The 20,671-nt window shown below is 41.4% G+C and overlaps 1 protein-coding gene across 1 annotated transcript; it reads left to right on the top strand.

Moving 5' to 3' along the window:
• Positions 1-2,796: 2,796 nt before the first annotated feature.
• Positions 2,797-19,352, top strand: PRDX6 (peroxiredoxin 6). Its single transcript, XM_007947109.2, has 5 exons — positions 2,797-2,891; positions 9,157-9,313; positions 15,547-15,693; positions 17,088-17,234; positions 19,224-19,352. The coding sequence occupies exons 1-5, from the start codon at positions 2,797-2,799 to the stop codon at positions 19,350-19,352; spliced, it is 675 nt and encodes a 224-aa protein (XP_007945300.1).
• Positions 19,353-20,671: the final 1,319 nt, after the last annotated feature.

Below are 20,671 nucleotides of genomic sequence, written 5' to 3'. Positions count from 1 at the left end.
AGAAATCCAGATGTCTTGTGATAAATTGTGTGTTTAAAATGATGACTGATAATTTTAAAAAATTTAAAACGCTGCAAACTTTAAACAAGTATGCAAGGTATGATAAGAATGTCAATGTACAACCTTTGGCACTGCAAATTCTAACAGATGTCTATGCTATTTTACTTGATTTGCTTAACTTAAAACTGACAGTTACATGGTTATGCCCATTACAGAGGTCAATAATCTGTTCCTGTATTCATTCTGTATATTTATGGTATATCTGTGTTTTCTAGTCTATCTCCACAACGTATTGTTAATAGTGCCTGTTAGGGACTGAACTGTGTACCCCAGAAGGATATGTTGAAATCTTAATCCTGTGAACTTGTAGTACCTGTGAACTTGATATTACTTGGAGATAGGGTCTTTGAAGATGTTATTCAATTAACATGAGGTCAGACTGGAGTAGCGTTGGTTCTAATCCAATATGGGTGGTATCCTTATCCTTAGAAAAAAGAAGAGACACACACAGAGAGAAAATAGCCATGTGACCATGGAGACAGTGATTATAATGCCAAGGATTGCTGTCAGTCACCAGAAGCTAGGAGAAAGGCAATGGAACAGATTTTCTCTAAGAGCCCTTAGAAGGAATCAACATGGCCGACATCCTGATTTCAAACTCCTAGCCTCCAGAATTGCAATATAATAAATTTTTCTCTGAAATTTATTAGTTTGTAGTACTTTGTTATGGCAGCCCTAAGAAACTAATACAGATTATGACAGTGCAAAGATCAAACCAAGGAAGGTGCTCTGGTGGAACAGTGCCTAAGGCAATTGACTGCTAACCAGAAGCTTGACAGTTCAAATCCACCAGCCCCTCTTTGGAAGGAAGATGAGGCAATCCACTTCCATAAAGATTTACTGCCTTGGAAACGCAATGGGGATCGCTATGAAGCAGAATCGATTTAATGGCAGTGGGTTGGGTTTTGGTTTTTGGAAAGACCAAACTAGCCTCTTTCGCTCTTCTTTTTCTCCCTACAAGGGTAGTTAAGACAATGGTGTTTTTAAAATCAACTGAGTTTTTTAGAGCAGTGAGAAACTTCATAGTAATCTTACTGCAAGGCCTTATTCCATAGAGGTCTGAGTAAATATGACTACGAGCTCTGGTAGCATAGTGCCTAAGGCATTTGACTGCTACTCAGAAGGCTGGCGGTTCAGACCCAGCAGCCACTCCTCAGAAGGAAGATGCGGCAATCTACTTCCGTAGTGATACTGCCTCGGAAACCCAAGCTATGAGTTGGGGCCAACTCGACTGCACATAACAACAACAACAACACTACAAAAAATAAAACTCATCGCTATGACAAAAACTCAAAATAATGTATGTAAGCCACTACTCTCAACATGTGCCTTCTTTAAGACTAACCTGGTGAGTCCTGAGCCTGGTGAGACAAATCCAGAGGATTTTTCCCACCTATGAACTCCAATCATTTGACCTTTCCCCCATCAGCATTTATCCTCCATTTCATCATAATTACATGTAAGTCTGCCTTCCCTGTAAGGGGAAGGATCAAATCTTTCCATTGTATTACCAGAGCTGGCACAGTGCCTAGCACATAGTAGGCAAAGCAAGAGTTATTAATGAACTAGTATCATCATCCAAATAATAGCTACCATTGCCTGAGTACTTCCTGTGTACTAAGAGTACTTTACCAATATTATCCTGGAAGCTTTTCCAGACCACCCAATCCAAAGCAGTATCCTAGTCACTTTTCTAGCACACTTCAATTCTCTGAGTAACTAAATAATTCTTTTAATTGGATTTAATGCTATCTATTCTTTTTTAATTATGTACTTATTGTCAACTGTCTAGTGGGGGACTAGAGGGCTAGCAGGAATTTCATCTACCTTATACTTGGCACATAGAATGCACATAAATGAATTTAAACCTCCCACCTCCCTGGGTGGCAGAATTGGCTTGCACACGTTATATCTCAACAAGTATGTTCTAAAATTTAGATTTCATTATAATAGTGTTTAACATTTTATGGTTCGTAACAAACTCTGTGATAGAGGAGGGGAATTAAACTAAAAGTTTATTCCCCTTGACATGGGTGCGGGAATTTTTGCTGCAATAAGATAGCCACTTCCTCTGACATAAGGTCCTCCACGTGTCTGTCTTGCCACATCTTCTGATAGAGATGACACTCATCAAAGCTAGGCTGGCTGGAGCGGTTAGAACTCTAGACGCTACCCTCCTTATACCAAGGGTAGTCAGACCCCTCAGTCTGCGCAGAGTAGCTGTGCAGGAGGGTCTACTCGGACCCGCGTGGCACTCCCGTGGGGCTGTGCTCTGGTTGCCCAAGCCTACTTGCCCATGCGATTCTCCGTTTGGAACTCCCCTTCCCACGGCATTCCGCCTCCGTTCATCCTCAAAGCCCAAACGCCCTGCAAGGTCAAGCTCTGTGCATCCCCAAGCCTCTGGTCGAGACGTCACTGAGCCCCGCATCACGTGACAGCAGACCTGCGCTAGCAACCACACTCTCTGGGCAGGTTGCCCGCCCTCCACCCCTAACTCGGGCCAGTCGGGTCCCGGTTCCAGCCCACGCCGGCCGAGGCCCCGCCCACCGCGACCCCGGGCGGCCGGGCTCTCTGTTCCGCCCCCTCGCTCCAGCCCGCGCAGGTCCGCCTTCGCCCCGCCCCTCGAGGCCCCACTTATTCAGCCGCTTGCGGGGACCGCCACCTTCGTTGCCAGAACTAGCTGGCTGGTTGCTGCCGCAGCTGCGCGACCTCATCCTCTGTGTCATCGCTGCCGCCATGCCTGGAGGTCTGCTTCTCGGGGACGAGGCTCCCAACTTCGAGGCCAATACCACCATCGGCCGCATCCGTTTCCACGACTATCTCGGCGATTCGTAAGTGGTGATCTCGTAGCCCTGCCCTGGCCTCCGGTTACGCCCTAGCTCGGAGGTGCCTTCCGTCCTCCCACCCCTGAGCCCCTTCTGGCCTCCGGCTTCCTCTCCGCACCAGTCCCCACACGTGCCTCTGGCCATGTGGCCGATGCCCGCGTTACTGGGGGCGGTGGCCCTGCTGCGCCAGCTACTGCGTCCCCTCTCGCCTCCCAGCGGAGCTGGGCTGGTCTAGGGTGCCAGAGGGGGAGGGGAGCATGTCCCGGGAACGTGAGGCTGGTGCGGAGGAGGATTTGTTTTCCCGTTAACTCGGTTTGGTAAACTGCGCTAGGAGCATGGTCCGGCGGAGGCCGGGGGGGGCGGGTAGGGGCGGGGCGGCATCTGCGGTCCCTTACCCGGACTTGTGCCCAGGATAGCACCACCCTTGCTCCCTCCGACTTGGAATTTACTCCCTGGAGAAGATGGGTGCCTAAGGCCGGAGTCAGAGGGCACGGCTGCTGGCCGCAGTTTGGGCGGAGAGCACAGCCTGTTTTTTATCTCGAGTTTCTTCTTGCTCCTGTAGTGTTTGCAAACTGCTGGACACAAAAAGTAAAAAAAGCCCACTAAACTACCAGCTGCCAAGTAAGTGGCTGAAAGATATTTGTCCAGATCCTCCTCCGGTGGTCAGGATATAATAACAGCTTTGGGAGGAACCAGGAACACTGTGTATGTAGTTGTTGTCCTTCATTCCAGAACTTGTAACACTCTGAGGGACGGGCTTTCTGAAACTGTTAAACTGCAGCGACTTATTCTTGCCCTGATAGGCCATGGCGTCAGGACACGTGGATCTATCTTGTTGCTGTGAGACCTTTCTGTTTCTCCAGTGGTTTGCCACGCATTGCCCCTCTTCCTATTCCTTGCTTCCAGTACCTGACCTTGCTGGTAATAGCGTGATCTGACCTGGCAGTCATACCAGTTAGACTGGGAGAAAATCGGTATCATAGATCCTGAATCAAAATACTTTGAGTTGCTTACCTTATATTACGGTTCAGGAGTTCCAGTGACTCCACCACATAATGCTCCTAGGCCTGGCATTTTCCCCCTAGTTTGTATGCTTTTTATATTCAGTATCTAGGAGGAGGAGAGAGAGAAATTTATGAGATTAATCAACTATTGCTCACGGCTGTGCAGAAAATTTGGGACAGATTTTCATACATTAGACCTTCTCAACTCCTTTGTTGTTATTGTTATGTGCCCTCAAGTATGACCCAACTCACAGCGACCCCTCCTTGGGTTTCCGAGGCAGTATCACTACGGAAGTAGATTGCCCCATCTTCCTTCCAAGGAGTGGCTGGTGGGTTTGAACCACCAGCCTTCTGGTTAGCAGTCAAGTGCCTTAGGCACTATGCTACCAGAGCTCTCAACTCCTTAGAATCCCTTAAATTCATTCTCTAGCCATTGGCTGGGGAAAAGTTAAGCTTTGTCAGAGATTAGGCTTGAAAGGGCTAAGAACATTCAGATCTGGAAGGCAGTAAAATGTTGTATTAAAACAGAGTCCTCACCCCCTGTCGCGAAGAGCCAATAATCACAACAGGTTGAAGAGAGAAAGCAAAAAGTTTATTGAGTATCGATACCAAAGGATCAATATCCAAAATGTCTATCTCTGGGAGCTGGGGAATGGTTAGGGCTTTGAAAGGGAGGAGAGGTCTTAGGAATGCTAATTTTCATTACTGGATGAATTGTATTTTTTTTTTTTTTTCTCGGCCTTTACTCTGGTTGTTTATTTCTCGGCCTTTACTCTGGTGGGTGATAAATGGTCCTTCATACGCCTCACACCTGTCTAGAGAGATTAATTCTGCAAGGGAGGTGGTATGAGAGTGGGCCTCTCCTGTGAGAGTATCTCCGTTTTCTCCTTAGCTTGGCTGTCCCAGGGCTTGGTTTCTCCTTTCCCAGGGTCGCCTTGTAACAGGCTATGACTCTTAACTACAACTGACAGGGAAAAGAGTTATACTTTAAAGAGTAGTAAATCTAAAGACCTCAATGTCAGAAATAAAGGCTGGCTGTACCATTTGCTCAGATGAGAGTGATAAGGAAGGGGAAAGACAGTGAGTTAGTCACTAAGGTTAATGCCTACTTTAATTCTGCCTGTTTGTAAAGGTTTTACACCTTCAGCCTTCTATTTCAGCCTTCCTCAAAAAGGCTTCAGAAATATAGGCTATGGCCAGTCTCCTATGTGGAATTTATGTAGATATTAGTACTTCTCCAAAACTTCATGGGATTTTCAGTGTGTTTCTTTCCACTTCCACCTCCAGGCCTCATCTCCCATAAAACACAAAATCTTGGCTTGTATGGATTCAAGATAAATATAATACAGAGCATATTGCTATAGCAATAATTATTAAAAACAATGATTTAAATATTATTACTATTTAAGGTCATCATGCTATTTTGATTTCTCATTGTCCCCCTCATACACACATACACTGGGTTTCTGTTTTTAATTAACTTTTTATTGTGATTTGGATGAAAGTTTACAGGGTAATTGGTTTTCCATTCAACAGTTCATACACATTTTGTTTCGTGATAATTATTACAATCCCCACAATGTAACAGCACTCTTCCTACTTCCTCCCTGTGGTTGTCATTTCCCTTTGCCCTTCTTTCCTATCCATTCCTGCATTCTGAGCTTTACCCTTGGGCAAATGCTGCCTTTTCAATATCTTGTGTCTGGTTGTTCGAAGAAGTGTGTTATGTTCCTTCTTGAGTCTATCTCAATTTGATTAGAAATGATACTTTCTCAGGAACCTAGTAGAAAGATGAGAAAAATAACTGCATCTATAAACAAATTTGTGCTGCTCTGTAGGGTCAGACATGGTATAGTATTCCTGCCCTACCCCAAAAAGACGTTTGAGCCCTTTATATCATTATGATACATGGATTTTTACCTAATACATAATTTTTCCAAACCCAATTCTGTGTCTGATCTCTTTCAGGCTGTGAATTTTTGATCCATGTATTTTTAGGGGTGGGGGAAATTAAAATAATTTCAAACAGACAAAGTCTCTATCTACCCCTGACACCTGGAAAAGACTAAGGAGGTTTGGGTGCTGCATTTGGTGAGTTTCTGACCCTTATCAGTTTCTGTACTATGCTTGTATGTGGTACAAGCAGCTTCTCCATAGCACATCTTCACTAAACAAAGTATGTGTTATTGTGGGGGGTTAGTGGGTGGGGACTGTTCCCGTAAAACAGGAAAGTTTTAGTCTTTTGAAAATGAAGAAGGAAGATAAGGATAATGTAATTAAATTACTCTCAAGAGCAGCAGTAGGGAGACTTAGAGGGGAAACCAGACCAAGGTAAGACATTCTTGAAGTTTATCCTTTTTTTAGCCATATAATAACCTAGAATTTGAGTTCTGAAGGAAGGGGCGATGTGAAGTGGCTCAAAACCAATTCCTTAGCATGGTTCAGTAGAATAGTCTCTATTAATAGAAAAAGAACTCTTAACGATTCTATCATTGCCCCTTTAATAATACAGGAAGAAACACCCTTTTCCACTTGTTCTCTGCGTCTGGAGACTTTCTTTTAAGTCTCATCTGACCCTTAAGTAGGTTCTTTTCCATGAAATCTATTTTAGTTGTCTAGTGCTACTATAGGAGCTCTGGTAGCATAGTGGCTAAGACACTTGCCTGCTAACCAGACAGCTGGCGGTTCAAACCCACCAGCCACTCCTCGGAAGGAAGGTTGGGCAATCCTACTTCCGTAGTGATACTGCCTCGGAAACCCAAGGAGGGGTCGCTATGAGTCGGGGCCGACTCGATGGCATATAACAACAACAACAACAACAGTGCTACTATAACAGAAATACCACAAGTGGATGGCTTTAACAAGCAGGTATTTGTTCTTTCAGTTTAGAAGACTAGAAGTTCGAATTCTAGGACCCAGCTCTAGGGGAAGGCTTTCTGTCTCTCTCAGCTCTGGAGGAAGGTCCTTGTTTGTGAGCTTTTGTACCTGGGTAATATTTATGTGGCTTGGTATCTCTCGTCCACCATCTGTAGGAGGTTCTCCGTGTAGGGACCCTGGGTCCAAAGGATGCATTCTGCTCCTGCTTCTTCTTTCTTGGTGATACTGAGGTCCTTCTTTATTTCCTCACTTGTTTAATCTCTTTTATATCTCAAAAGAGATTGATGCTTTTGTTGATCTATAGCCTAATCCTGTAGATTGCATCCTGCCTCATTAACATAATTACCTCTAATCCTATCTCTTGAACATCATAGAGGTTAGGATTTACAACACATAGGATAATTGCATCAGATCACAAAATGGAGGATAATTACATAATACTGAAAATCACGGCCTAACCATGTTGACACATACTGGGGCAGGCGAGGGGGCGGTGGCACAATTTAATCCATAACAGAATCTAAGCCTAGATTTTAATCATAGCTAGATCTTTATTTCAAAAGTACATTGTTGTCGCAAAAAATAAGTTATTGTCGTTTGCTGTCAAGTTGATTCTAGCTTTTTGCAACCCTAGAGGACAGAGTAGAATGCTCCATAGGGTAGCCAAACCTGTAATCTTTACAGAAGCAAACTGCCACACCTCTCCCCTGTGGAGCTGCTGCTGCTGCTGTTGTTGTTGTTATGTGCCTTGGAGTCGACCCGACTCATAGTGACCCCTCCTTGGGTTTCTGAAGTAGTATCACTATGGAAGTAGATTGCCCAACCTTCCTTCCGAGGAGTGGCTGGTGGGTTTGAACTGCCAGCCTTCTTGTTAGCAGTCAGGTGCCTTAGGCACTACGCTACCAGAGCTCCCATGGAGCTGTTAGTGGGTTCAAAGTGCTAGCCTTTTATTTAACCAGACAAGCACTTAACCGTTGCACTACCAAAGCTCCTTTTAAAAGATATATGCCCCACTTAATTGCTCTAAAAATGCTGCCTTTTTCTCCCCAGTCTTGCTATAGGGCCCTCCTCCATTTTGTAAGAAGAACTTTTCCTTCCCTGACTCCTTGGGAGTTGAGTAGCAGATGTAATTGGGAGTAAAGCCACCGTCATCTCTGCCAGGAGTTCTGGTGGTGCAGTGGTTGAGGCATTCAGCTGCCAACCAGACCCACCGGCCATTCTACCAGTGAGAGAAAGACAAGGCAGTCTGCATCCATAAAGATTTACAGCCTTGGAAACCCTAAGGGGCAGTTCTGCTGTGTCCTATAGCATCACTATGAGCCAGAATCGACTTGATGGCAATGGATTTGGTCTTCTGTATCTCTGCTTCCTTCTTTGTGCTCAGGGAACCTTGGCAACTTTGGGAGAGATTAGCTTGGTCTCTAGGCTAGATTTAGTTCAGTAGCCTATCTCAATGTTGTAAGTGGGTGGGAGGGTGGAAACAAAGGTTTCCTTTTCAGTTGAAATAATAGTTTTTGTTGCCAAGGAAAAGGAAATGATAGTCCAAAATTTTTTGGTCACTTTTAGCTTGAAACATGCTAGTAATCTATATACAAGTTTGCTTTAGACAATTCCGAGTTACATATTATTATTTATCAAGAATGTATAGTTGTAGAAATCTAAATTGTAGGCAGTCAGTTGTCTACCTGCTTGGTCTGAAACAAGAAGAAAAAGAAACTGCAAATGAAGAGATAAATAGGGCTGTTCTTTTGTTAGGGACAAATGTGGGTGTCCTGTTTGGCAAGTTAGATCAGTGGAGTAGTTTTACAGGAACGTTTTTTTATCCATTCACTCCAAAGAAGCCAAGTGTCGCCCTTAATTTTACATATAAATAGGGGGTTGAAACCTGTTTATTTCTATTACATAATCTGTTCATTATTGCAGTCAGGTATTTGTTTGGATTCAGGGCATATTGGGACATTCGTTATTGGAACTGAATGTCAAAAGTTTCTGTGCTTAGGAAAAAATGTAGAAGAAGGTAAGAAGTAAAAGTAAGTATTTCAATAGCTACTTGCTTTGAATAGCATGGATTTTATTAGCTGAAAAGGACTCAGTGTGACTCCATTGTTATTAGAGGAGGCAACACCCTTAAAATGCAGTATGTAAAAATATTTATGTCTTAAATTTCATATCTCTGATTGAATTGGGCTGTCAACCTAGGCTTTTCTAGAGGTAAGAAGGTTAAAAAGCATTCCTCAGAAGAAAAGTTTAAATGTTTTCATAAGCATTTGTTTAAAAAATAAAATAAATTTTTAAAAAGCCTGTTTTTGATCCAGGAATTGTGACTTCTCACTGTACACAGTGTAAAATGCTTCTTTGTTCCAGTGTGATCTTCTTTTCCTTCATTTCAGGTGGGGCGTTCTCTTCTCCCACCCTCGGGACTTTACCCCAGTGTGCACCACAGAGCTTGGCAGAGCTGCAAAACTGGCACCAGAATTTGCCAAGAGAAATGTTAAAATGATTGCCCTTTCAATAGACAGTGTTGAAGACCATCTTGCCTGGAGCAAGGTAGAGTACCAGTGACATGTGCTTTGAGCCTGAGGTTATAGATCATAGAGAGTAGCTTAGTTTATGAGCTGAGGCTATTAAGTAAACTTCAGGTTCACACTTCACTGATAATTTGAAGACTGCACAGTGACCTCCACATTGCTAATCTAACAGTTCTCAACTATCATTCTTTTTTTGAGGGGGAGGGCAACCAGTAGCATTCAACTAAACTGATCCTAAAGCATTTTCCTTTTTTGGCTCTAGGACATCACATCTTAGTGTTCAAGCCCTTGGATAGATTCCTCATCATCTCCCAATTCCTGACTCATGCTGGAGTTGCCCAGAACTCATTTCCTATTTCTCTCTCTTTTTTTTTCTGTCTATACTCTTTCCCTTAGTGAGCTCATCCACTCACATGTTTAAATTCCATCTGTGTACTGATTGCCAGGCCAGACTCTTGACTTCCAAATTGGACTGTTTATTCATCTCAGACACAAAACTGAGCTCCTGTTCTTTTATCTCAGGGTCTTACACATCTCAAGTAGTGGCAACTACATGTTTTTTTAGCTGCTCACGTCAAAAATGCACTCCTTGTTTTTTTCGCTTTGCATGTCTGATTGATCAAAAAGCTTGCTGGCTCTACCTTCAAAATAAATGCAGGATTATATTTGGATGACTTCTTACCCCCAGTATCTGTGACTTGCCCTCACCCCTTTCTGGTCTTGACTCAAATTACACCTTATTAAGGCCCTCATTGGCCTCCTTATCTAAAATTGTAAGTGCCTTCCGCACTCCCTATTCCCCTTTGAGTAATTTTTCTCAATACTTTATCGCCATCTAAAGTAATCTACATATTGCTTGTTTCTTTTTTTTGTCTTTCCCCATGAGCATGTAGTCTACAGCAGGACAGAGACTACTTTGTGCTGGACCAGTGCTTGTTACTCAGTATATCCTAGGCACTCAGTCTGTATTTGTTGAATGAAAGAATTGAAGAAATTGTCTACTTTCAGCAAGCATTTACTTGGACTGTAATGTTGGCCGTCCAAACTTTCTTGAGAACATTTTAAGGACTTTGCTAAAGTATGGTATTAAATAATAATAATAGCTAACTTTTGAAGGTTGCTTATTGTGTGCTAGGCTCTATGGTTAGGCACTTCGCAACTCAATAAAAGATGTCGTATTTTACTGATTTGTGTGTTGATGACCTTTGGCTATATCCATGGCAATTAATCCTAAGTGTACAAAAAAATCATGCATCAGAGAAAAGGGAAGGGCAATTCTATTTCTTGAGGTGGTTTTTGTTGTTGTTGTTACTCCATTATATTTGTCGGTGAATGTTAACTGGCATTTCTACAGTATTTTCACAGGCGCGGTTTTTCATTAGAGTCTAACAGCAGCCCTTTAAGGGAGATACAGGCAGTCCTAGGTTACAAGTGAGATCCATTCCCAAGTGTGTCTAAGTCAAATTTGTAGATGTGTGTTAGATCAGGTGCATACTTTTTTTTTTTTTTTTTAGTAGGATTTGGGTGAAGATTTACAGAGTAAATTCACTTTTCATACAGCAGTTCACATATACTTTGTCTCATGTCATTGACCAAACTTTACAATGCAGCAGCTCCCCTCCCACTTCCTCCCCATAGTTACCTCCTCCCAGTGTCCATCCCTTCATACTCTTCTGCACCCTGAGCTATCTCCCTGTGCATAAGCAGCCCTTCCTTCTCCCATGATTGTTCTCTCCAGGGCGTGTGTCTACTTGAGGTAAATGTTTAACTCACATGCCTGTACTTTGTTTGGCTGGAAACCACAGTTGTGGGTTCAATTCCAGACCTGAAGGGCAGCTAGGGGCCATAGTCTCAGTGGTTACACCAGGCTCCAATGGACCAGCAAACCTGTCCCCACCTTCTTTTTTTTTTTTTGCCTCCAAATGATTTTGAGTTTTGTTCCACATTGTTCTCCCTCTTTATTGCAGGATCTCCTACATCCCTTCCAAGTGGATGGCAGTGGTAGCTGGGCACCATCTAGTTCTTCTGGTCTCATAGTTGTATAGGTTGCAGATCGGATGGTGTACCAGTCGCTAGGACTGCTTGTTTCCATTAATTTTGGTTTTCTTCTTTCTTCTTGACGAGGAGAGACCCGTTGTTGCATCTAGATGGCAGCTTCCTAGCTTTTAAGGTCCCAGTCGCTACTCGCCAAAGTAGTAGGTGGAACAGTGTTTTGTATAGTATGTTATGCCAATTGAGTTTGATGTCCCCTGCGACTATGGTCCCAAGCCTGCAGGATCAACTACTCAGTCCCTCTGGGTAGCTGGCTGTGACCAAGTAATGACCATAACCTTGCCCCTTGTCAGCTCTACTATACACCTGGGAATTCTGATCATTCACATGAACTTATAGGCCCATTGTCTGCCAACCCTATATATGATCTTGGATACACTCTCCATTTAGACATACATAATTGTTTAGCTTGTTCACCCATCTATCCGTCCCTATACCCATGTTTGCTTTCACTGACAACTCTATTGTATATGCAAAGGGGTTCATATTTGTTGTTTGTACTGCCCATGTAACTCTCTCTGTCTTTCTCATCCTCAATGCTGCCATATTGGTCACTCATATTTGGTACATTGCCCTTCTCTTCACCCAAATCAATATTTATCTCTATCTATCTAACAGCATTCCCTCCCCTTCCCTCCCACCCCTGGTAACCAACAAAGAAAATGTCCTCCAATATATAAACCTTTCCTTAACTTTTACAATAACGGACTAATACAATATTTGTCCTTTTGTGACTGACTTATTTCGCTCAGCATAATGTCCTCCAAGTTCATCCACGTTATGCGGTGTTTTGCAGATTCTACAATATTCTTTAGCGTTGCGTAGTATTCCATTGTGTGAATGTACCAAAGTTTGGTTATCCATTCCTCAGTTGTTGGACATCTAGGTTGTTTCCAAGTTTTGGCTATTGTAAATAGTGCTGCGATGAACATGGGCGTGCATATATCTGTTCTTGTTATGGCTCTCACTTCTTTAGGGTATATACCTAGTAATGGGATGGCTGGGTCAAATGGTAATTGTATTTCCAACTTTTGAAGGAATCGCCATACTGCTTTCCACAATGGTTGTACCATTTTACAGTCCCACCAGCAGTGTATGAGAGTCCCAATCTCTCCACAACCTTGCCAGCATTTGTTATTTTCTGTCTTGTTGAACTTTGATACTAGTGCTGGAGCAAGATGGTATCTGATTGTTGTTTTGATTTGCATCTCTCTAATAGCTTGACTCGACGGCACATAACAACAACAACAACAACAATAGCTAATGATCGTGAGCATTTCTTCATATGTTTGTTGGCCGCTTGAATATCCTCCTTGGTGAAGTGTCTATTCATGTCTTCTGCCCATTTTTTAATTGGATTGTTTGTCTTTTTGTTATTGAGGTGTTGGAGTGTTCTATAAATTCTGCATACATTTTTTATTTAGCCTTACGTTAGTGCAAGAAAGGAGCTCTGGTAGCACAGTGACTTAAGGCATCTGACTGCTAACCAGAAGGTTGATGGTTCAAACCCACCAGCCACGCCACAGAAGCAAGACTGGGCAGTCTACTTCTGTAAAAATTTACCACCTCAGAAATCCCATGGAGGGTTGCTATGAGTTGGAATTCACCCAATGGCAGAGGGTTTTGTATTGGTTTTAGTACAGGAAGAGGCTTGACTCCTTTTCACTGATTTAAAAGCTATACATGGGCAGCAAGTGAAGGTGGCTATGATAAAGAATTTGTGAGTATGGGTTGGTTCAGTTGTTTGAAAATGAAGACATAGTTACTTATTAAAGAGCATCAGTAGGAGTTGCCTGTAAGTGGGTTTTGCCCTCATTTTTTTTTTTTTGCTCAGAGAAATGAAGGGGACTTACTCAAGGTGGCCCAGAAAATGATGGCAATGTAATTTGAACCTCACACTAATGTTCTTTTTGATATGAGATGGCAGTGAGTAGACATTAGCCTGATTTAGGATAAAATACAAGAAGCCCTAGTGGTGCTAACAATTAAGCCCTCAGCTGCTAATGGAAAGGTTGGCAGTTTGAACTCACCCAGCAATTCCTTAGAAGGACCGGGTGATCTGTTTACATAAAGACTACAGTCAAGAAAACTCTCCAGGGCACTTTTAGAAGTTTCCAGTATTGTGAGCGCATTAATAGGAAACAAGTTCCAACCGTCAGAAACAGTGCCAAACTTTGACTTACAACTGATTATATAAGAAACCTCAGGTTGCCTCTAGTATGAAACCATATTGACATACTTAATCATGTTGACTTGATAGGTAGCCAGTGACAACAGAAGGGATATTGAGATTAATTTGTTGCTATCCATTCCAAGGTTTATAAATGAGCAGGAAATGGAATGTGTGGTTAATTGTCTCCGTGAACAATTGCCTACTTTGCATGAGACCAGAAGAACTAGATGATGCTTGGTATTATCACTGAACATTTTGATCAAAGATTCACTAAAAGGATCCTGATCAAAGGGAGAAAATACAGAACAGAATCGCAAATTCTCATGGACTCCAGACTTTCTGGAGCCATGGAGGATGGATGAACCCTGAAAATTATTGCCCCGAGTTAATCTTTTCAATCTTAAACCAAAAATATCCCCCAAAGTCTTCCTAAAAGCAAATAGCTTGGCTTAACTAGTAAAAAAGTTCTGCCTTGAGGATTTGCTCTTTTAAGAACTATCTATGGGATCAAAGTAACAGCAGCACCTAGAAAGAATAGATAGGAACCTGAGGGCAACAGAAACCTTAGTGAGTTTATGTTGATGAGGGAAGAACATTTCAGAAAAGGAGAGTGGGAACAGTTGCACAGCTCAAAGAATGTAAGCAGTGTCATCAAATAGTACATGTAGAAACTGTTGAAGGTGGTGCATGTTTTGCTGAGTATATTCTCAATAACAAAACAAGTTTAAAAATTTTTTAAAGATAATGGATTTAAAAAAAAAAAGTTTATAAATACTACTTTAATTCTGTCCTATCTCTGTTGAGAAATCCATATGCTATCAATCCCAGTTTTACTTTCAAGGCTCCCCATAACATACAGACCTTATTCCAACTTTAAATCCTCCTTTCCATTACTTCCCCAAACTCATCCAGCTAAGTTCATCACTGTCAGTAGTTAATGCTCAGTTTTGCCTACATACTATCATTAATACTCTTCTTTAAAAGTACCTTCCTTTCTCCCCTGTAAAAAATCTTACTCATCTTTTAAGGGGCCAGGCAGAAGTCCTACCTCTTTCTTGAAGTCTTTCCTAGCTCATTAGCCCTTTATACATGGATGATAGTAATCTTCAGCATGTGCAGTCTGCCACTGAATTATTACAGGTTTGTCTTTGCTGTTGCTTCATATGGGAATCACCTAACCAAATTAGAAGTTCCCCTGAGAAGTTCCCCATCTGTATTCCACATTGACTCACTATAGAGTTTAGCCCACCTTAAGTGCTATATCAATGCTTAATCAAATTATGAAGCTAGACTTTTTCCCCAAATAAAGCTTCCAGGGGCAGAAAAAGTAGAAATGAATCAATGAGTATAATTTCATTAGAGGCAGGAGCACATCATTTTCCTTTAGTCCAGACTTTAAGGTGCTTGGTTTTTCTGTGTAGATCTCACTCACCCTAGTATAAATTTATCTTCATCGTTTCACCCAGAGGGATTTATTCTTGTGTTCACTTTAACTTTTGTGGGGTTTTGTTTTGTTTTTTCATTTCCTGATACCTGTCTTGTGGCTTAATGTCTAGGTCAGGGTGCTTTTGAAACAGAGATCAGATCTGCAGGATTTTTTTTTAACATGTCACATTATTTCTTGATGTGCTGGAAATAGTGAACTTATTGTTTCCAATGGTCTTTATATTATTTGGGTACCCAGAAGTACCTTGGATTGTGAACTAATGTTATTCAGTCTTTAAGGGGCTTACTGCTGCTGTCTAAAAGCCGTAAAAGCATTCTGAATTTAAAGAGAATTGAATGTGAAAAAGCTTCATTTTCCATGGTTACAACCTAAGTCCTGTACTCTGTTGTTTCTGAAACAAATAATTGCGATGGTGAGTGTTCATTCTTTCATTTTGTTATTAAAATTGCTAAGAGAAAATTACTACTATATCATGATTTCAGTCCTGTTCCTTATCTTGCAAGATGATGGCTATTAACCAAATAAATTCTGAGGATGTATGTGGCTTAGAGTTCTCTCTCACCTTTCACCTGCATTTCAGGATATCAACGCATACAACTGTGAAGAGCCCACAGAAAAGTTACCTTTTCCCATCATTGATGATAAGAATCGAGACCTTGCCATCCTCTTGGGCATGCTGGACCCAGCAGAGAAGGACGAAAAGGGCATGCCTGTGACAGCTCGTGTGGTGAGTCTTAGAAATCCACTTTGTGGTCTACATGACTGATAAGGCTATATACCCATGTAAATTAATGCTTGGACCAACTAGAGGAAAAGTGGAAATCTCTCTAATGATGGTATAACTGTGTTATCTTTAATAATATTACATGGAATGCCAGTGCAAGGTCGTTGAATTTTTCAACTAAATTATTAAACCACTTAATTCATATCTAGTGTAAATCTACATTGAAAAAAGTAGTTTTACCTTAGAGGTCATCTAGAAATGAGAAATGTTTTCTATAGCTCTCCAGATGGCCCTCTCTCTAAAATGATGGGCCATCAGGTTCATAAAGCAGCTGTGTTTTTTAACTCTTTTTTAAGATATTTTATTTATTTTTTAAAAAAAAGACCAGGTTTGCTGGTCTGATAGAGCCTGGTGAAACCCCTTAGATCATGGCCCCTAACTGCCCTTCAATTCTGGAATTGAACTCCTGTGGCTTCCAGCCAAAATAAAACACCAGCTTATGGGCTGAACATTCACATCAGGTAAATACACTATTTGAGCGATCAATCATGGGAGAATAGAAGGGCTGTGTATGCACAGGGAGGTGTCTGGGGGTCAGGAGTGCATGGGAAGGAAGGACCCAAGGAAGAGCTAACAGTGGGGAGGAAGTGGGAAGAGAGCTGTTGCATTGTGGGAAATTGCAGTCAATGTCATGAGACAAAATGTATATGAACTGTATGGAAAATGAATTTGCTCTGTAAACTTTTGCCAAAATCACAATAAGAATTTTAAAAAATACATTTATTTTTGGTATCAATCAAAAACTATACATGCATTCACAATTTCTACATGAACAGTTCAGTGACATTGGTTACATACTTCACATTGTGTCACCATTCTGTCACTACCCATATTGTTTTATCACCATTAATTTAGGTTCTCTACCCCTTAAAATTCTGTCTGTGCTTTAGATTAATGGTTGTCAGATTATGTTTTTAAACTTTCTTTCTGTCCTCTACCCATTAGAGAACAAATCCAGGCCTACATCTGCTTAAATGTACACTATTTAAGTCCCAATATCAACTCCCATTAGTATTATTTTCATGACAGTCATCCTACTCTGACAGACTTTGACATAGTACCTTTCCTGGGGTTTTTCTTGGATTAATTTGCGTATCAATTTTTCTTACTTGGGACAGCCAAACCAAATATAATTACTTTCTAAACTGAGAAAAGTAACAGAAGAGAACTGTATTCCAGCCACTCAGAGTAACAGTTTGCTTTATCCTTCTTGATTTTTTTTTTTTCCCTCTGTTTTACACCTCCACACCTTTCTCATGATTGCAGTATTTTCTAAGTTGCTTTACTATCAAAAGCACTCAAGGAACTTCCTATGTATGCGTTTCTGTGCTTTGCAGGTGTTTATTTTTGGTCCTGATAAGAAGTTGAAGTTGTCTATCCTCTATCCAGCTACCACTGGAAGGAATTTTGATGAGATTCTCAGAGTAGTCATCTCTCTCCAGCTGACAGCAGAAAAGAGGGTTGCCACCCCGGTTGATTGGAAGGTAAAGATGTTAAGAGGACAGATACTCAACTTGCCTGAAAGGTGTGAGAACCAGTCTAGAAAGGCCTGCCTTCCGGGTGTGTGTTACCTGGGGCTCTGTGTCTGGCATGCAGGTAACACTGGGAGGGTTTTTCCCCAGCGCTGAGTTTAAGATTTACTGAGGGGCCCTTTTCAAGGGCTTTAACACCTTTTATGTAAAACTTAAATTTCCTATAGGGTTTTCTAACTTTTTAGGTTGTTTGAATAAATTAATTGGTCAGAATGATTCCTTTTCCTAATATAATAATTTAAAAAAAAAAAAAATCTATTATCTGACCTTTTCCTGATGGCAAAATATTTATAGCAGAACCTTAATTGGCTACTTTCTTAAGTCATGACTATTTAAGTGTTTGGTATATTCATGTAATGAAGCTTTTCATTTCTTTTAAGCATCAGTCTTTTAAAGTAATATAGAATTCTCTGAAACTTGTATGTAATCTTTTAATCTCTGGGATTTCTGTAGTATGTAGGACATGGATAACAACACAAGAGTGTATTAACATTGCTGACCTGTAGCCAGTTGCCCTTGAGGCTACTCTGATTCTTGGTGACCCCATGTGTGTCAGAGTAGAACCATAAGGTTTATAATGGCTGATTTTTCAGCTGTAGATTGCCAGGCCTTCCATGGTACCTTGGGTGAATTCAAACCTTCAGCTTTTTGTTTAACAGCCAAGCATATTAACTGTGTATACCACCCGGAGACTCCCTTTACAATGCTACATTTCTTAAATATGCTAACCTTAATACCAGGTTTTGTTGTCTTCTGTTGTTGTTTCTTCTGACAGATATATCATTTAAATTCTGTACCCATCAATTGAACATATATTTATTGAGCACCAGCAGTGGGTACTGGGGATATGGCAGTGAACAATACAAATCCCCTGTCCTCATAGAACTGATATGCCAGTGGGTAGAGACAAACTTTAAACATGTTTTTAGTATATTTGGTGTGGATAAGTGCTGCAGGCGGAGCTCTGCTAGCATAGTGCCTAAAGCACTTGACTGCTAACCAGAAGGCTGGTGGTTCAAAGCCACCAGCCACTCCTTGGAAAGAAGATTGGGCAATCTACTTCTGTAGAGATACTGCCTCAGAAACCCAAGGAGGAGTCACTAAGAATCGAAATTGACTTGAGGGCAGTGAGGTTGGTTTTAGTGTTTAAGTGCTACAGGTGCTACAGAGAATATTCAAGCACAGGTGGGAAGAATAGGAGTGGGGGGAAGGGTTGGCTTGATGTCTGGCTCTCAAGGATGGCCTTTCTTCTATAAACTCTTTGAAAAGGATATTTAGAGAGAGTGATGATGAAGCCATTTTTATTTGTGAGGGACAGGCACTCAGAAGGAACAGTTTGTGCAAGGACTTTTACTTAGAAATGACTGTGGCACGTTTGAAAGATAGAAGGAAAGCCAGAGTACCTGGAAAAGAAGCAGCCAGAAGGTGGATGAGGGTGTTGGACAAGAGGCAAGCATATAGGCCAGTGTAGGCCATGGTAAGGACTTAGAATTGGAGTTTAAAGTGTGGTAGCATGCATTGCTGGGATTAGAACAGGACTCCCTGAGTGGGAAAACAGTTAACTAGTGCAGGCTGCTAATCAAAAGGCTGTGGTTTAAATCCACCAGAGGTGCCTTGGAAGAAAGGCCTAATTGCCAAACTATTTCCAAAAAATAAGCCATTGAAAACCCTCTGGAGCCCAGTTGTATTCTGACACATTTGGGCTTGCCATGAGTCAGAACTGACTCAACAGCAACTGGTTATTTCTTATTAAGATGGGGAAATACTTCCTTCACAAAAGTGTCAAACATCAGCCTATGAAAACAAAATTCCTCAGAGGGAAAAAAGCAGAGGATGCGTGATTTTTCTCGTTAACATCTGTAGCTACTTTTCAAAAATTATTCTTGTCTTTAAATGTCAACTATAAGATTGAATTTCACCTTTCTCAATGTCTTTCAATAGGACGGAGACAGTGTGATGGTCCTTCCAACCATCCCTGAAGAAGAAGCCAAAAAACTGTTCCCTAAAGGAGTGTTCACCAAAGAGCTCCCATCTGGCAAGAAATACCTCCGCTACACTCCCCAGCCTTGAGTCTCTCCAGGAAGTTGGAGTTGGAGCTGCTCACTTAGCAAGTGAGCCAGAAGTGCCAGCTGCCAATCATGTTTTCCTGCAGCAATCCCATAAAAACATCCTGATGTGATCACAGCCAAGGTCGTTAGGTTATTCTGCTATTGACTTATTAAATGAAAATGGCACTAAAAATTTCTTGGGATTCTTGACTCTGTGCCTTCACCAGCATTCTGTTCCATTCGTGCATCTCTGTACTCTGCTGGCTCTCTTTGATATATATTGGGATTCAGATCTTGTTGGATCTCTGCAGCGTTTGTGATCAACTAGTTAGTATCACCAATTCATGATTGAAAAGCCTGCTTTACTCCATAATAGAATGACTATCAAGTTTTCAGCTGTCTTAATCATATCCTCTTCTGTTACCCATTTTGATGAGCAGCAGGACTTGAGTTTCAACTTCCTGTGTAAATATCTAAGTATATAACCCAAGAACTTAGAGTAACCTTGATATTCATTATTAAATGTTTTTGACCACAGCTGAGGAAAAACTTTTTCAACATCACTTTTCCAGTAGCTAACTGAAGTGGGGAGAGCAGGGAAGAGGGATCTTTAAATATTTTGCTGTAGGAAAATATTAGTGATAAATTTCTATCAAAGTGGGGAGGCTATAGAGTAGGCTTCCCTCGACTGCCTGGGAGGTGTGTGCCATATGATAAGTGCCTTGTCACTTTCACACAGTATTTTCTGCATGTCGTCTGCTCTGAGGTGTCGCACACATCAAAGAGCACACCTTGGGAAAGAGAGATTTTAAATGTTTTGCTATAGAACTGTTCTTGCAGTGGGCAACTATTTTCTGAATTTTGCTTCTTGGGGATCAGCAAATAAAATCCCTTGTTAAAACTGCATCAGAGAATTGTGTTTTCACGTTTTGAAATAATAGTTTAGACTTGTCTCCTCAAGGGCAGAAGTTTCCTTATTGCCGAGATTGGCATTAGCACTCTTCTCCAAAGACAATATATAAATTGTCATATTGATAATGGAATACCTGAAGAACATGTGCTTTCAATTTCACCATTGGAATTTCTTGGCCTTTCTTCTCCTTTATGACACTTGTCTGGATTCTATAGTCCCTTAAATTTGTGATCCCTGGTACAAAGAGCTTTTCCAACCTGATGCCTTAATGGGATTGCTGGGCTTAACATGAACCTTGAGGATGAGGGCACATCTTTGCATTTCTGGAAGTACAACTATGCAAGGTCCACAACTTACGACAGGATTCTGTTCCTATGACTGTTGTAAGTTGGCTCTGATGTAAACTAAATACCTCTTCCCTTTTTTTT

The sequence above is a fragment of the Orycteropus afer genome, unplaced genomic scaffold (assembly GCF_000298275.1).
Source record: "Orycteropus afer afer isolate SDZICR_OR568_19922 unplaced genomic scaffold, OryAfe1.0 scaffold00175, whole genome shotgun sequence".
In the NCBI taxonomy this organism is placed as follows: Eukaryota; Metazoa; Chordata; class Mammalia; order Tubulidentata; family Orycteropodidae; genus Orycteropus; species Orycteropus afer.
Note: the sequence above shows the minus strand (reverse complement) of the source record. Positions and strands in the feature narration are given on the sequence as shown.